General features: G+C 41.0%; 1 protein-coding gene across 10 annotated transcripts in view; it reads right to left on the bottom strand.

Annotated features, from left to right (window-relative positions):
• Nucleotides 1–18261, bottom strand: part of arhgap44a (Rho GTPase activating protein 44a) — a 479646-nt gene that overhangs the window by 132901 nt on the left and 328484 nt on the right. For 5 of the 10 annotated variants that reach the window (XM_068058026.1, XM_068058028.1, XM_068058025.1 and 2 more), the window contains 3 exons: nt 13716–14162; nt 13284–13429; nt 9309–9662 (listed from right to left, as the gene is read on the bottom strand). In XM_068058026.1, the coding sequence (XP_067914127.1) occupies nt 9309–9662; nt 13284–13429; nt 13716–14162 (947 nt within the window). Of the gene's footprint in view, nt 1–3504; nt 3556–9308; nt 9663–13283; nt 13430–13715; nt 14163–18261 lie in introns of all 10 variants that reach the window. The other 5 variants (XM_068058032.1, XM_068058031.1, XM_068058033.1 and 2 more) reach the window with 3 other exon arrangements.

Genomic DNA, 18261 nt, shown 5'->3' with positions numbered 1-18261 from the left:
AATGCCCCATTTATGCCCACTTTCTGCTTTCTGTCTGTTAACCAATCAACTATCCATGCTAATATAGTACCCCCAACACCATGAGCCTTTACCTTGCCTATTAATCTTTTATGTGGCACCTTATTGAATGTCTTTTGGAAATCCAGGTATACTACATCTACTGGTTCCCCTTTATCTACCCTACTAGTTACATCCTCAAAAAATTCTAATAAATTTGTCTAATAGGATTTCCCTTTAGGAAAACCATGCTGACATGTTCTAATCATACTATACTTCTCCAAGCGCATTATTAAGATTTCTTTAATAATAGTTTCCAGCATCTTCCCAACGACTTTTGTTAGGCTAATTGGCCTGTAGTTCCCTGTTTTCTCTCTACCTCCCTTCTTGAAAAGCGGTGTAACATTTTCCAACTTCCAATCTGACGGGGCCATTCCTGAATCTAAGGAATTCTGGAAAATCATAGCTAGCACGTCCACTATCTCTGCACTATCTCTTACAGACCCCGAGGGTGTAGGCGATCTGGCCCAGGGGACTTGTCAGATTTTAGTCCCTCAAGTTTCTCCAATACTTATTCAAAAGAAAGGGCTGAAGCATTTGCAACCATCTTCAGCCAGAAATACCATCTCAGTCTCTTCCTGAGGTCCCTGCATCACAGATGCCAGTCTTCAGCCAATTTAATTCACTCCACGTGACATCAAGAAATGGCTGAAGGCACTGAATACTGAAAAGACTATGAACCCTGACAACATTCTGGCAATAGTACTGAAGACTTGTGTTGGAGAACTAGCCAAGCTCCTAGCCAAGCTCTTCCAGTACAGCTCCAACATTGGCATTTACCCGACAATGTGGAAAATTTCTTAGGTATGTCCTGTCCACAAAAAGCAGGACAAATCCAATCTGGCCAATTACTGCCCCATCAGTCCATTCTCGATCATTAGTAAAGCGTTGGAAGGTCTTGTCAACTGTGCTATCAAGCACCACTTAAACAGCAACAATTTGCACACTGATGCTCAGTTTGGGTTCTGCCAGGGCCACTAAGCTCCTGACCTCATTCTAACCTTGGTCCAAACATGGACAAGAGCTGAACTCAAGAGGTGAGGTGAGAGTGATTGCCTTTGACATCAAAGCAGCATTTGACCGAGTGTGGCATCAAGGAGCCCTAGCCAAATTGAAGTCAATGGGAATCGGGGAAAACTCTCCACTGGTTGGAGTAATATCTAGCACAAAGAAAGATGGTCGTGGTTATTGGAGGTCAAATCATCTCAGCCCCAGGATATTGACTCTGTTTGATTGTATTATGATTTTCGACATGCCCTGCTACTACTTCCTTACTAATGGATTCCAGCGTTTTCCCCAATGACGACGGTAAGCTAAGCTGGCTTATAGTTTCCTGCTTTCTGTCTCCTTTTTTCCTGAATAGAGGTGTTACATTTGCATTTTTCCAATCCGCTAGGACCTTTCCAGAATCTAGGGAATTTTGGAAGATTACAACCAATGCATCAAGTATCTCTGCAGCCACTTCTTTTAAGACCCTTGGATGCAGGCCATCAGGTCCAGGGGACTTGTCAGCCTCTAGTCCCATTAGTTTTCCTAGTACTTTTTCTCTAGTGCCATTGATTGTTTTAAGTTCCTCCCTCCCTTTTGCCCCTTGATTTTCTACAATTCTTGGGATTTTTTTTGTGTCTTCTGTGAAGACAGATACAAAATACTTGTTCAAAGTCTCTGCCTTTTCCTTGTTTCACATTATTAATTCCCCAGTCTTGTCTTCTAAGGGACCAACTTCCTTTTTATATACTTGTAGAAACTCTTACTGTCTGTTTTTATATTTCTTGCTAATTTACTCTCATATTCTAATTTCTCCCTCTTTTTTTTTTAAATCATCCTTTGCTAGTTTCTAAAATTTTCCCAATCTTCTGGCCTACCACTAATCTTCGTAGCATTGTACACTTTTTCTTTCAATTTGATACAATCCTTAACTTCCTTAGTTAGCCACGGATGCGGCATCCTTCCCATAGAGTCTTTCTTTCTTAATGGTATATATCTTTGTTGAGAGTTATGATATATCCCTTTAAATGTCTGCTCATCTACCGTGTTATCTTTTACCCTATTTTGCCAGTCCACTGTAGCCAACTCTATCTTCATATCTTTGTAATTGCCTCTACTTAAGTTTAAGACACTAGTTTCAGACCCATCCCCTGTGACAAACACCATCCCACAAATAGAGAAAGTGGACAGAAAATAACCCACTTTTCTCTTTTAGGCACTTAGTATCCTGCTGTGTATTTCTAGACTTATTTTAGTTTTTTTCAATTCTTGCACTCAAACACACACAACAAAAATCACCAAAATCAGCAATGAACTAAAATTAAAGCTAAATTTGTAACATCAATCACGTTAGATTTAAAAAGACCTGCAGTATAATCTCTATTTTGCACATTAATGTACTTTCTTAGCTAAATCACTTTTGTAATCATTAGAAACATCTTATGTTTGTGAATTATTCATTACCTTGTGTATCTTTGATGTGCAATGATACTGCACAGCAAAGAACAGTGAAATGAAGAAGTAACAGACACAAAATAAAGTGTCATGGTGCCTCGTAAAATGATTGTACATGTGCTGTACTGTATGGGATACATAACTTAGTTAATGTAAGTATTAAATAATGTTCTTAGTAAATGTTAGTTACTTCAACACAGATGTGCTTGTGCCAAACTTGAAGCTCATTTTTAAATCAGAGTATAAGTGTATCTGGTGATGCCATTGAGATGGTTGACAGACCCTACCAAAACTCAATGTAAGCACAGTCTCCAATGTCAATGTGGGCCGAGGTTTCCACTTCTGCGTTCGGCAGCTTGTTTTTGCCGCTCAATTACGTTAATAGCTGGTGAGCGTACAAACAGAAAACCCCGACCACAGTGTCTAACTATAGCCTTAAATCAAAAAGTTTAGTTGGACATTTCCTTTCTATAACCTTGCTTGTGTTTACATAATATTCACTTTTTCTCTTGCGTTTCAATTCCAATAGAATCATATGAAGGATTTAAATTACCTTTTGGGAAAAATTAAAGTTCTCGTAATCTTAAAATTCTGTGCGCTGGTTCAGAATACGGAAAATACACAATGTAACAGTAGCTAGTTTGATAGTGTGGGATATTATCCTCACACTGTAATATCATGACATCCCTTATAAATGATAATAATGAAATGGAACAGGGCAAAATATTTCTTATAAAATAAAATGAGTTACATTTAATTACTAAGCCATGGGATCAAAAGATTCATTCAAGTACATTACATGATTGTAAGGGGCAGAAAATAGGAACACTTAAAAAAGAGCAAGAATCACATTTGTGAATTCTGTGACAACATCAAGCCATGCAACTCTGCTTCAGTCTCATGCAAAGGCCAGTTCAGATGAGTTAGTGGTGACATACAAATAGCAACTGGAGGAGTTCCAGAGTTAGCTGAAGTGCCAGAGGGGAGGTTGTTGCTCCGGCTTACCCTAAATTCCCCCTCACACTTAGCCAATACAGACTCATTCTGGTCAAACAGCTGCAAGTATGCAACATAGGCACCCAAAAGGAAAAAAAGAACATAATAGAAAAATTGTTCAGAATTTTGAAAACGATAACCAGAGAAATTCCACTGAAAAGAAAATTTATATCAATAACACGAAGTTGAAATGTAACACACGCCAGAAATTGACTGCCTATTTAGGTAAGAAACATATAAACTACATTCAAATTAAAATGAAATAATGAAATGTAATCACTTGAAAAAAAACATATTATACATGTAAAAGCTTGTGTGAAATGTTATCAACTGTAAAAGATTAATATTTTCCAAATTATCAATTTTAAAGATCATATGCAAATGTTTCTGATCTATTTGAATAGTTCAACCTGCTCCCCTCTTCTTTCCTGAAAATGCTGGCGCTTGTTGGCTTATGGTCTTATGGGTGCTGGCAGCTCACTCGTGCCCCACTCAAATGGCTAATCTTGTGTAAGAAAAGACAATCAATGTTGGCAGGCTGCTTAACCAGTCAGTTTTGTTTGGTTAATGCCAGGAATCACGCCAGTGGCAATTTAGGGGGAGAAGCTTGTTTTACAAGTTTAATACTATTGTTGTAATGCATTTAGTACAGTGATGACATTACCATAATCAATTTGAAATCATTGTAGGACAATGCATTTTGCCTCCCTTGCACGTCCCTAATTCCACTGCCATTTTATCCCCAATAGCAGCCATCACTTTCTACTTGAATTGGATGGGCCACTTAAATTTATGCTTGCTTGTATTCAAGGCCTTTTCTAACAACAACACTCTTAATGACACCAAGGTGCCTGCCAGCAGTTGTTAAATTTAATATAACGTCACTCTTGGTGTGAAAGAGGCTCTTCCGATATCAGCTTTAAATTTGCCTTGCGTTAGATTGAACATTCACCCCCTTGTCCTATGTTAATGGTGTCACCATGTCCAGATTTATCTTTTCTATCCCATTCAGTATTTGAGACAACTTCCTTTTCTACCAAATCACATGACTCAATAGTTAGCTCATGGTGAAGTCCCCATTAAATCAGATTGGTGGTACACTTAGATCCCAGTAAATCATCAGGAACACGAGCAATTAACTTATGCCTCCCTATGGATTCGCAAAATTATAATTATTTTGCAGCCGCAATTCTGAACAGCTTGGATTTTATACCGGAAATAAAGTTGCTGTTTACCTTTTTTGGAGGGGGGTGCGTAAAGGGAAATATACATATTCAGAGAGGTTTTATAAATAGATAATTGATCAACACACTACAGAACTCTACTTTTCTCCTTGGCAAGGCAATTGAGGCAGAAAACTGAACTGTGGACACTGTTACCAAAAATGGCACCAGCTCCTTAAATTTAGTAAAAATCAAAATGTGAAAAACAAAATTTTAGCCATTTTGAACAGCTGAATATCTATTGATATGAAATAGCTGTATCAGGCCCAACTCTACTTGGCTGGTAGATTTTGATTTTCCATGAGAAAGAACTAACAATTCTTCATGAATCTTTTCCTCTTTGATTATTCCATTTGGACTGATCAGTCAAAAGATAGGGTATGTTGCAAAGTGCTGCATCACAGAAATGGAAAAGATAGGTTTGTACTGGGAATTGCCTACAATGGCAATCTCAGCTCGGCTCCCGAGGAAAGAGAACATGCGTTTGGCGCCTACTGAGGGAAAGGGAAAATTCAGAGCACAAGTCAGCCTGGGCTAGACAGGCTAATTAGACAGCAACACTGGCCAGTTAGAGAGCAGCACTGGCAGCAAACTGCAGGAGCCACGTCATTGATATAGGAATAGCGTATATAAGCAGGAGAAATAACTAGTAAAAAGTCTATTGAAAAAGAAGAGAGAGAGAGAACAATCTGAAACAATGACCGGGATTTTATTCTGGCAATGGGGGTCTCAACGTGTGGAAAAGCGACGCCGAGATCCCCGCGTCACCTCTTCTCCGGAAGGCCCACAGAATCCAGTGCCAATCAGGCACTTAAGTCCCACCCTTGGAGAGCTGCTGGCCAATCTGAGGTCAGCAGCTGCAGTGCCAACGCGGAGGTGGTGGCTGCTGCTGGATGAGCACCTACCGGAGGCCGAGGAGCGTTGCTGGACCCAGGCCACAGGTAGGTCAGGACAGGAGGGTTTCGCGGGGTGGGAGTTGCGGGGGAAGGGGGTGTAGGCAGATCGGCAGCAAGGACAGGGGGATGGCTCTCAGCTGCCCCCCCCCCACCCCACATTCATAATGCTGAGTCCCTCATTCAGGCACTAAGTGCCTTTTAATGAGAGACAGCGCCCCCTCCCCCCACCCACTCCCAGAGTCAGGAAGCAGCCTGCACAATTTTTCATGGTGTGCTTCCCGTGTGGTGACAGGGCCACCTGTCGCATGGTGCAGGAAGAGGCCTTTAATTGGAGTTAATTGCCCAGTTAAGGGCCTCAATTGGCAATGGGGTTTACAGGCCTTCCCGTTCCGGACTGAATTTTGGTGGAGGCAGGAACACCCACCACCCACCCCCACCCCCCATTACCAGCCCATCTAATTTTATGCTCTTCCCACCTCCAAACCCACCGCAGGGAACAGCATAAAATTCCCCCAAGAGCTCTTGTGGGAAAAGTCATTCATGTCATTCAATCCATTCATGAAAATGAGGTTGGAAGATACATCTTAGCTTAAAAGCCTGAACAGCCTTGAGCTCAATTTGTATCCCATTGAGTCCCTTTGTTTTGATACCATGATCAAAAATAATTACAAACTGGGTGACAAAAGGAAATAAATGGAGCGAGGTGGAAAAAACTGGAATGGTTTAGAAACCGTTGCATATAATCTTTTGACGCTGTACTGAATTTAAACTTCATAAATTAATTAATTATGATAATACATACCACTTCAACAGAAATAAACTACCACAAGATCAGTGAATGACCACATTATGTGCCCAACATGAATGAAGTTGATTAAAAGAATGGTTATTAGAAGCTTTACCAATACTTTCACATATCCATATCATTTTGATGAGGCTGAAATTAAATCAGTCAGCAAAATTGATTTTCATAATAGTTAAATTAATTTTCTCAAATTTTACTTTTTTGGGGACATTTGACATTTTGTGGCATTTTTGCTTTGACAGAGAAATGAACGCTTTCTGCTTGTCCTGCGCTTTGCTGACTAGTGAAATGGGCAGTCACGTATCAAACACAGGTTGAAATAAGCTTTCTGCACTGTTCCCATTATGCCATGGTAAAGGTGACAAAATGCATGTAAAACTGGTAAAACTGTTTAAATTATTTGGCTTTTAAGTGACTGTCAGGAATTAAGAGACCTTGCAATAAAAACAGAATTCCTCCTCTTTCCAGTAGAAAATGCTCTCATTTATTTACATTTATTGATTCTCGTAAGTCCATAATTTCTCAATCTTTAAAATGTTAAGACAAATCAAAAGTATTTAAAATTTGTATCTGGCTGTCCACTCCACCAAAATAGGGTTTATATCTTTTGGGCATTGAAAGACAACTGACCCAGTTGTTTGAAAGTGTTACTTGTAATATTAATTTTTTTCACAAAATGCTTAATCGTTTACAATTTCTTACAAGTGAATTTCAAAGAATGATATCTACAAGCTATGCATATTCTTGTAGTATTGATGATTCCATTTTGGGACGAGTTGGTCTGTTCACAACTAGTTAGGTTGAGTGGGGTACCAGGCTTACCAGGTACATCAACCAAAGTAATGCTCAGCCCCATGAGCTGAGTATAGTTCAATACTTCATAGTATTGAACCTCGCATTTCAATTTGTCTGAAATACACATTTCATGGCCACCAGGAAAGACCATTATCAGTGAGGAGAAGAAGCATTCTTTCCAAAAAGCCAAGAGCAGTGAAATATGTAAGAGATGCTTATCTGTTCCTTCCAACTGAACATGCACCAGCTTCAGAATATTTTTCATCAATTGCTTCTCAAAAACTAAACAGCAGGAGCGGAAAAGGATTTGCAACTAGGATTCTGGAAATCAGTAATGTATCAGCCAATTAAAAAAAGCCGCTGCCCTGCGACACATCTTGAAGGCCTTATGCCTCGATTTGTTATATTTTGCACAAGATCTCTTCCTCACTGTGAAGAATTTCCTGAAATTAACAGTAATCATTATTGCACATGTTCATTGCTTATTTAACCATTGCAAAGAGGTAATACATAGCATATAGCAGTGAATTTACTGGGAAGTTATTGGCAACAGACCCAACATGGTGTCAATAGACTGCCTCAGGAAGCTGCATTAAGCAATGAGCAAAGTGATCTCTGCAAGTATCTCTGGAGGTGGTGTTACCCACCTCCCTTAGTGGTGCCCTAAACAGAAACTAGGCTCACTTTTGGAAATGGTCATGTTTCTAAGCCATGTGAATTTTGCCTCATTGGCTTAATTGGATCCTTTTCAGCTATTGAGGAAGGTATGGTGACTGGAAAATTGGGACTGATAAATACGTCTGTGCAAGTGAATTTGTTGTTGTAAACTGCCCTACAATGTAAACGGGAGAGTTTCTCCATCATCTTGGACATGAGTTGGAATTGATGAACCACTTTTTAAAGCAGCTCTGCAGTATTAATATAGCATAAGACATATTTTGGAGATAGAAGTATTTGTGAGAAATTCACTATGTGGACTATTCAATCAAAAGTGCTGCATGTCTCAAGGACGATATTATCGCCTCCCATAAACTTTGTTTTTTTTTTGAAGTAAATATTTTAAGACATCATGGCAAAATGACCATGGTTCAAATCATGCATCTGAATTCTTGTTTCATCCTTTTACAACACAATATATTAACAATGAGAACTGGTAGAAATATGCACTTGGGAATTTGTTTCTAATCTGTTTAAAACAGAATTACATTTAAATTCAGATTTTATTCCAAATTCTGTCATGAAATTTGGGCATTGGCCAAAGATATTTGCTGTGGTTGGGAGGTTGGGGCATTCCAGATGGGAGCCTCTTTACGATGACCGTCAGTATTGCTCCAGTCAGGCAGTACAAAGCTCATTATAGGAACACACGTTGTGCCACTTTTATTCACATGGTTATCAAGGGCTTTGTCTGGCAGTCTGTCTGAAATTGGAGGCTGGTAGATTGGAGTGTTGTTAGACAGTTAGACAGGGAGAAATTAATTTTACCACACATTTAACTACCAGATATGGTAGTGTGGTGGTTATGTTATGGACTAATAATCTGGAGAATGAGTTCAAATCCCACCACAGCAACTGCAAGAATATAAATTCAGTTTATAAAATTTGGAGAAAAAAATAATCAGTAACAACCCAATGGGTTAACCAATGTCATTTAGGGAAGAAAACCGGCTATTCTTACCCAGTCTGCCCTATCTGTAACTCCAACCTCAGAGCCGTGTGGTTGACTCATAACTGTCCTCAGAAGTGGCCTAGCAGGCCACTCAGTTGTATCAAACCATGTGCAGTGGTCCAAGAATGAGACCCACCATCACCCTCTCAGGGCAACTAAAGATGAGAGATAAGTGATGCCACCTTCCGAGAATGAATTAAAAAAAAGATTTTTTTTATTTTGAATTAATGTAAATGCTTTAAGATTTTAAGCCAGCAGAAATTTTTAAGCAAGTTATAAAACAAGAATTCAAATTCATTTCACTGATCTTATAATTTCAAACTGAATATTTTAATACTTAAATTCATTGATTTACAATAAATTGTAACATGTTAGCATTATCCTGTGTCCTCTGCAAAGATTGGTAAATTAAGGTAAACTCATACCTGTAGACATGCTTTCTCCAGCTGACAGGTTGTCTAAAATTGTATGGTCCAAAGGTTGTGGACTAGGCCCAGAGAGGCCTGTTGTAGGAGGCTGTGGAGGTGGAAGGGTGGGTCTTTGTCTAGGCTTGAGTGTGGGTCGAGACTTAGTTAAAGTGCTTGTTTGGGATGGAGGAGAAGACAGGGATGGTGCTGCTGGGAGGGTTTGGCTTGATGACAAGGTATAGGTTTGAGGATAGTTAGCAGCATATGGTGATGGAGTGCTTGGAGGTGTGGGAGAAAGGCTTGCAGGGGAAGGCTGGCCTGTTGACTGGTCAAATGGGATTTTGGGCGCTACGGGGGCCACCTTCTTTGCAGCTGTAAAGAAAAGAAATGAAATTTTTAGCTTGCGTGTGTATGTTTTTAAAGGCACATTTGGTATGACAAAATATCATTTCAGAAAACAGCTGATCAGCAAAATAAAAGCCAGAAGATCAAAACAAAAGTACATGTTACAGCAACAGCATTCTCTTTAAACAACTCAGCAGCGCACTGCAGAGGAGAATCTGAGCACTGCACCACAGAAGTTATGCAGTGCACTGCAGAGGAAATGTTGAGGAGCACATTGGTGAAGAAAGGCGGAGCAGCACATCAGAGAGGAAAGACTGGGCAGTGCACTGGTGGGAGTAGCAGAGCAGTGCATCCAAGAGGAGAAGCTGTACTGTACACTGGAGAGGACAGATTGAGCATTGGCTTGTAGCTATTAAAAATATTACTAAGCGCTACTCAACTGTTTAACTCAAAAGCAAAATACTGTGGATACTGGAAATCTGAAACAAAAAGACAGAAAATGCTGGAAATACTCAGTAGGTCAGGCAGCATCTGTGGAGAGAAACATCGTTTCAGGTCGGAGACCTTTCATCGGGTTCTGATGCAAGGTCAACGATCTGAAACATTGGGCAGACTTTTACCAGCCCCTGGAAGGTGGGCTGGGAGGCAGGGAGGCCGGTAAATAGCAGGGAGTCATGTTGGGATGGATGTCCAATGCCGTCCTGCCACTGGGGCATTTTCCCAGTGGTGGACTGCGATGTGGATTGGCTGTCCCCTCCGAGAAGGCAGACAGCCCATCTGCATACTTTAAGGACCATCTTATGGGGCTGCCAGCATTTTGCCGATGGTGAGGTGGCCACCCCCGCCGTGTGTTGGCAGCAGCCTGGAGACCCTTTGGAGCCGGAGGCTCCATTGCAGGCTGAGGGCAAGGAAGGCAGCCCCCGTGGCCCCAACTATCTCCCCAGAGGGGTTTCCCCTCTGACCCTCGGCCCCCCTGAATTTTTTATTTGAATTACCTGTCTGTGGGCGCCTCCATTTTGAGGTGCCCCCCAAGGCCTCCTGCCTGCCTCAGCAGTGCCCCCCTGCCACCCCGGTGGCACTGCTGAGGCTACAGAGCTGCTGGCCCTCTGATTGGACCAGCAGCATCAGGAGCCTGCCTGCCATCCTAAATTGGAAGGCGGGCCCATGGGCGGCCAATTAGGAGGCCGCTTGCGGTAAAATGGCCGAACAGGTCCCGCTACTGGCATGCAGCTCTAGAGCCACTTTTCACTCCGACGTCAGGGTCCCAAAGCCTGCAGTAAAATTCAGACCATTAGTTCCGTCTCCTCCTCCACAGATGCCACCTGACCTGCTGAGTATTTCCAGCATTTTCTGCTTTTGTTTCAACTAGTTATAACTGCCCATCAACACTCAGAATATCTAGTATAAAATACCAATCCACGGTAGCCTTGCAGGGAATCAGACTGATACTTTTTGATATGGCAATCATTCAATGACAGTGATCATCAGGAAACCTGCCTAAAATGATACCTCTAAATGGAATTTGCTGTACTTGTAATGGATGTCCATATGACTGAAGCTATTTGTGCTGGCTGGGTTATACTTGCCTGTTGTGCAGCTGTCTCAGTTTCCTCCGAACTTCAAAGCTCCAGCCCACATGCAGAAGTACTGTGCCTACAGTCCTCACTGGATACAGGTGTGGTGCTGGTGGATTGGAGAATTGCTAACGTTGTACCTCTGATTAAAAAGGCAGCGAAGGATAGACTGAATAATTACAGGCCAGTCAGTCTAACCTCAGCAGTGGGCAAATTATTGCAACCTATTCTGACAGACAGGATAAACTGTCACTTAGAAAGGCACAGGTTAATCAAGGATAGTCAGCATGGATTTGTTAAGGGAAGATCTTGTTTGACCAACTTGAACGAATTTTTTTGAAGCAGTAACAAGGAAGATAGATGAGGGTAGTGCAGTTGATGTGGTCTACATGGATTTTAGCAAGGTTTTTGACAAGGTCCCACATGGCAGACTGGTTAAAAAGATAAAATCCCATGGGATCCAGGGAAATGCAGCAAGGTGGATACAAAATTGGCTCAGGGGCAGGAAACAAAGGGTAATTGCTGACAGCTGTTTTAGCGACTGGAGGGCTGTTTTCAGTGGCATTCCGCAGGGCTCAGTACTGGGTCCCCTGCTTTTTGTGGTGTATATTAACGATTTGGATATAAATGTAGGGGGCATGATCAAGAAGTTTGTGGATGACACAAAGATTGGCCATTTGATAGATAGCGAGGAGGATAGCTATAGGCTGCAGGAAGATATTGATAGTCTTGTCAGAGGGGCAGAAAAGTGGCAAATGGAATTAAACTTAGAGAAGTGTGAGGTGATGCATTTGGGGAGGTCAAACAAGGCAAAGGAATACACGATTAATGGGAAAATACTTAGAAGTGTAGAGGGAGTAAGGGACTATGGAGGGAATTTCCACAGATCCCTGAAGGTAGCAGGACAAGTCGATAAGGTGGTTAAAAAGACATATGGAATCCTTTCCTTTATTAGCCAAGGTATAGAATACAAGAGCAGGGAGGTTATGCTGGAACTGTATAACTCATTGGTTAGGCCACAACTTGAGTACTGTATGCAGTTCTGGTCATCTCATTACAGAAAGGATGAAATTGCACTAGAAAGGGTACAGAGGAGATTTACGAGGATGTTGCCAGGATTGGAAAAATGCAGCTCTGAGGAAAGATTGGATAGGCTGGGGTCGTTCGCCTCGAAACAGAGAAAGCTGAGGGGATATCTGATTGAAATGTACAAAATTTTGAGGGGCCTGGATAGAGTGGAGGTGAAGGGTCTATTCACCTTAGCAGAGAGGTCAGTGACGAGGGGGCATAGATTTAAAGTGATTGGTAGAAAAATTAGACGGGAGGTGAGGTAAAAACATTTTCACCCAGAGGGTGGTGATGGTCTGGAACTCACTGCCTGAAAGGGTAGTTGACGCAGAGACCCTCAGCTCATTCAAAAGGAGTCTGGATATGCACCTCAAGTGCCGTAAGCTGCTGGGCTACAGACCCAATGCTAAAAGGTGGGATTAGAATAGGTGGATCATTTTTCGGCCGGCACAGACATGATAGGCCAAGTGACCTCCTTCTGTGCCTTTAACGTTCTATGATTCTGTGTGGAGCAACGCTTGCAGATTTGGAGGAAACCATCTGTTCCGTGTGTTCAGACTGCTTCACCCATCCTTTCATACTGAAATCTGTTTACTACTCTACAGGAGTCACACCTTTGTTGTTATATGATTTTCGACATACACCACGATCCTGTGCTTTCATGATGTTTCTCAGTGTTATATTGCAAGTGGACACAAAATAAATCTACAATCAGATCACCAGTGTCTGGCTGGTAATGCGTAAAGAAATACATTTTTCAAATTTGCCATGTTATGCTTTGAATTTATGTGATGTTATATGATATGTTGAGTGTGAGTTTGGCTTAAACTTGCAGCACCAAACAGCGTTCTCTTCTGGGAATCTAAATCTGCAAATTGAAAGTGCAGTGGAATGCTGTCAACTATCTGCTGAGCCAGGCTCTCAACACCAGTTAGCGAACTTAAGTATTGCCAGCACACAACAAGACATAACACTTAACAAGCATCAACAAAAGGCAAGTGCCCACCTTTCCGCAGTGTATGGGGACTCTGCTCGCTTGACAGTTGACTTGCGGCAATGCTTTGCTGGAGGCTGCTAGAGGAAGTCACATGGTCAGAAACAGGTCTGCCTTTTTGTCCAATCACAGGTGAAAGCTCTTTGCCTTTCATAGCACTGAAGAGAAAAGAGGAGGATTACTTGTCTACATTACCGTGTATTTTTTCAGCATATACATGTAAAAATATAGCAGATGTATACCCTTACAATGCCTTTTCTATCAAACTTGGTTAACTAAATTCATAATAAAACACACATGCTAAATATAGACATAAGCTTTGTATGTTTTTTAAAATTAATCCTCCATGAGTTACTTTATTGCAATACAAGTCCTAATGATTTCCACGTATGCTTAAACTACTCTTTCAAAGATAGCATTGAGGCATAAATTCTAAATATTTACCTAGTCAACCTGGTTCCTTTGTCCCTGGCACAGGCACAGCTGACCCATGGGGGAGAGGCTGACATAGAAGGGTTAAAGGGGGTACCATAAGGGTCGTGCTTGGTTAGGAGAAGAGGGGTTTTGATGTAGACAGGTGAGACGTTAGTTTCAGATACATGCGAGTCAGTGAGGGGGCTTTGCTTAGGGAGGTGCAGGGAGCACGGCTTAGGGTTAGAGTTGATGTCAAGCTGCTGTGGGGAAGGAGGCTGAGTGAGCAAGGTTGGGCTGTACCCTGACCACCTTTGAGGAGAGAAGGCTTGGGGTACACCCTCAGGCCGAGCAGATGGCTGAGCCTTATGGTAGAAATGGTGGGCATGCTGGTAGCAAGGAGAAAGGGAAGGTCTGTCATCCTCTGGGGAAGGGTAAGTGTAACAGGAATCCGACCAATTGGAAGACAACTCGTCTGTGCTGTAAACGTTAAAAGAGCAACAACATTTGTTTGGGGAGGTACAAAAAACAGGAGGGGGGAAAAAAAATCAACAGAGAAAAAAAATACAAGGTTTAGTAACTCAGACACTGAATGACATCACACAACAGACATTTGCTGTAAAGCAACAAAGCAGTGGCAATAAGGTGGGTGACTGCACAACACACAGCGGACACTAAGGACTGAGCAGTGCCATGCTGAATGTGAAACCTGTTGCAACATTTTGCGTTTCTATGCATCAGAAGCTAAAACACAGAGTGCACATGCATTCACTGCACTTCACTTCAAAGTATCAGTGACAATGCCAATGGTTTCCAAAACAGTTCTTTTCTAATTTTACTGCATGTCTTTTGTTATCCTGCAGGGTGGCAAAGTTTCTGATTTGTGAAAGAAATCAGAGAAACTAGTGCTGTAATACGAGGTTTACCAGAACAAATTACTTTCTGGATTCTCAAGTGCATCGGGGAAGGGAACTGGCCACCCCTTACCTGGCCTACATGTCACTCCAGTGAATACTATATGGTTGACCCTTAATGCTCCATGAAGTGGTCTACTCAGCCACTCAGTTCTAGAAATAATGCCTTCCACCACCTTTTCAAGGCAACTAGGCATTGTTAATAAATAAGAGGGTAACATTGGCTTTGGGTGATATTGCACAACAGGAGATATTGATTCAGTAATGCATTATACGTCTCTCCAGATCTAAATGAAAGTTGGGAGAGATGTAGAACGATCAACCCTGCCCAATTTATATTATCACCCAAAGTAAAAATGGCCTCCTGTGGGCTTGCCCGCATCACCCAAATGCCAAGAATGAATTTTTTAAAAAGTAGAAGCAAAATATTGCAGATGCTGGAAATCGGAAATAAAAACAAAAAGTGCTAAAAATACTCAGCAGGTCAGGCAGCATCTGTGGAGAGAGAAACCGAGTTAACATTTCAGGTCTGTGACCTTTCATCAGAACTGGCAAAGGTAAGAAATGGAATAGGTTTTAAGCAAGTGAAAGGGGGGGAAGGTGGCAGGGGCAGGGGGAAGAAGAACAAAAGGGAAGGTGTGTGATAGGACAGAGGGCGGGAGAGATTAAATGACAAAAGATGTCATGGATCAAAAGGCAAAGGGAGTGGTAATAGTAACTGCGTTCTGATGAAAGGTCACAGACCTGAAATGTTAACTCTGCTTCTCTCTCCACGAATGCTGCCTGACCTGTTGAGTATTTCCAGCACTTCCTGTTTTTATTTTAAAAAGTAGTATTAGCAGTTTTGTTCTTTATATTTTTAAATTTACATCTGCATTGGATTGTCAGCTTTGATTTGCAAATATAATGTGCCAATATAGGATTTATATAAAGTCATGGTTTAGGCAGACAACCATGGCTGTAATTTGTAAGAGTATTTTTAGCATCAGTGGTAATGTGACTGTGCCCTAAGGTAATGGTAAAAGAGCACTGCTATGAGGTCTGAATTTCCTAAAAGAACAATAGCAAGGAGCCTGTTAAACAGCCCTCTTCTCTTGCTGCCATTATCAGTGAAGACAATAAAAGTTGGTTTCTCCCAAATGTGCCTGAATCACAATAACGGGATAGGGCTTCAGTCATGATTGTTGAAGGAACTTTGTTCTTTGCAAAATGAATGAGACTAAAAAACTTATGTCTCAACCAGTCAAGTTAAATAGGTATTGCAATATCGGAAACCCACACAGTGGATAATACTATAATTAAATATACTGGATGAAACTGACTGGCATAGGGTAGATTTCCAGCTGGTATAGTAGACAGTGAAAGTACTATCTTCCATTCCGAGAAACACATATCTCAGATGCAAAATTATAGTTTTTTTTTCCAAAGTCTGTCAGTTTGTGAAAGTAGTAATGATTAGTTCTGGACTTATTTAATGAATAACATTATATATTGAAGAGGCAATAATACAAGTTATACAAAAAGGGTGTAAATTGAGGAGCATCAAATTTCCATGCAGAAAATTAGAAGTTGATTTAATAAGATTTTTTAAAAGAAAGACAGTAACATTTCTGTATTATTGCAGGAAAATAACAGAAGCATTTGAAGAATTCCATTTGACTGCTAATGAACACTCTGCTCCCTTCAGATTGTTTATTATTTCACAGTTTAGTTAGACATGGCTACTGGTTGAAATTTCATCAGAAACCACAGTAGTGATGCTATATGTCAATGATATTTCATATACGTGAACAACTAACTAGCTCAGATTCACAGTACTAATGGTTCAAATTTGGAGTGAGTTATGGTATTTCGATTAGAGAAAAGTCTTGTTGTAATCTTCAGATAAAATGGAAAGGACTGGGATTGTGCTTAACTTGTTGGGTGAGTTAAATCCCTTCTTATCTTCAGTTCAAAAATATCTAACTTGAAAAAAATCATAATCATTTCAAAAAATGGTTCACGTCTTTGAGTGCTCGCAAACAATTCTGAATGCAATAAAGCAATGATTTGAGGTGTGCTTTGCTAGTAAATACAGTAGTTAACCAAATGTGTCACTTGCTTTATTTTGAAATACAGTACAGCAAACTAGCCCATTGTAAACAAGACTAAAATGGCAAACACTGGTTTCTGTATGGAGCCATTATACCCCTGGTGTTCAATCTTGAATGCAACTATCTAAATTAGCCATATTATCTGCATGTTTTTAAAAAAAAATGCCAATGATTACAGATTGACCTCTAGTGGTAAGTAACTGAAATCACAGAAAAAAGCTCAGCGCAGCATCGATTATTGTTAATTTTGTGTCTTTGTGTCTTAATTATATAGAAGTAAATGATCTCTTGCCCAAGGGTATAATAGACTAAATAGTGACTGCTTATTATTTGACAGCAGGACTAGAATGTCTGCACATTTCATCCCCCACAAATGTGGCTTCTATAGTAAAATGACACTGAATTTATTAAGAAACTAGGAACAGAGTAGGGCATTCAATTACAGCATGGCTGATTTGTATTTTAATTCCATTTATTAGCCTTGGTTTCATACATCTGAATACCCTTTCCTAACTAAAATCTATCCATTTCCTAGTTTTGAAATTTTCAATTGACCTAGCCTCAACAGAACTTAGGAGAGAGCATGGCAGCCTTCCACTACCCTTTGTGTGAAGTGCTTTCTAACATCACCCCTGAATAGCTTAACTTTAATTTTAACGTTATTCCCCTTGTTCTGGACTTTCCAACCAGAGAAATAATTTCTCTCTATCTACCCTATCAAATTCTTTCATCATCCTAAACAGCTCAATTAAATCACCCCTTAATCTTCTATATGCAAAGGAATACAAATTCCAGTCAAAGAAACCAGACCTTATAACTTAACCCTTTTAGGCCCAGAATCATTCTGGTGAATCTGTGCTGCACCCCACTCCAAGGCCACTATATCCTTCCTAAGATGCAGTGCCCATAACTGAATGCAGTACTGCAGATGTTGTCTAGCCAAAGCTTTATACAACTGTAGCATAACATCAAGCCCTTTATATTCCAGCCATCTTGAAATGAAGGCTAATATTCCAATAGCCTTTTTAATTATTTTTGTACCTGCCCACTAGTTTTTGACGAGTCCTGTAAATCTCCCTGCTCCTCCACAGTTCCTAGTTTCTCACCATTTAGAAAATACACCAATCTATCTTTCTTAGCTACACAGTGGATGACCTCACACTTTCCCACTCAGAACACCATCTGCCACAGCTTTGACCATTCACTTAACCTATCAATGTTGTATCACAACATTGGGCGGCACAGTGGTTAGCACCGCAGCCTCACAACTCCAGGGACCCGGGTTCAAATCTGGGTACTGCCTGTGCGCAGTTTGCAAGTTCTCCCTGTGTCTGCGTGGGTTTCCTCCGGGTGCTCCGGTTTCCTCCCACATGCCAAAGACTTGCAGGTTGATAGGTTAATTGGCCATTATTAAAAAAATTGCCCCTAGTATAGGTAGGTGGTAGGGAGATATATAGGGACAGGTGGGGATGTGGTAGGAATATGGGATTAGTATAAATGGGCGGTTGATGGTCGGCACAGACTCGGTGGGCCGAAGGGCCTGTTTCAGTGCTGTATCTCTAAAAACAAAAC

This window comes from Heterodontus francisci, chromosome 26 (genome assembly GCF_036365525.1).
Source record: "Heterodontus francisci isolate sHetFra1 chromosome 26, sHetFra1.hap1, whole genome shotgun sequence".
Taxonomy (NCBI): domain Eukaryota; kingdom Metazoa; phylum Chordata; class Chondrichthyes; order Heterodontiformes; family Heterodontidae; genus Heterodontus; species Heterodontus francisci.
This window is presented reverse-complemented; position numbering and strand designations above follow the sequence as displayed.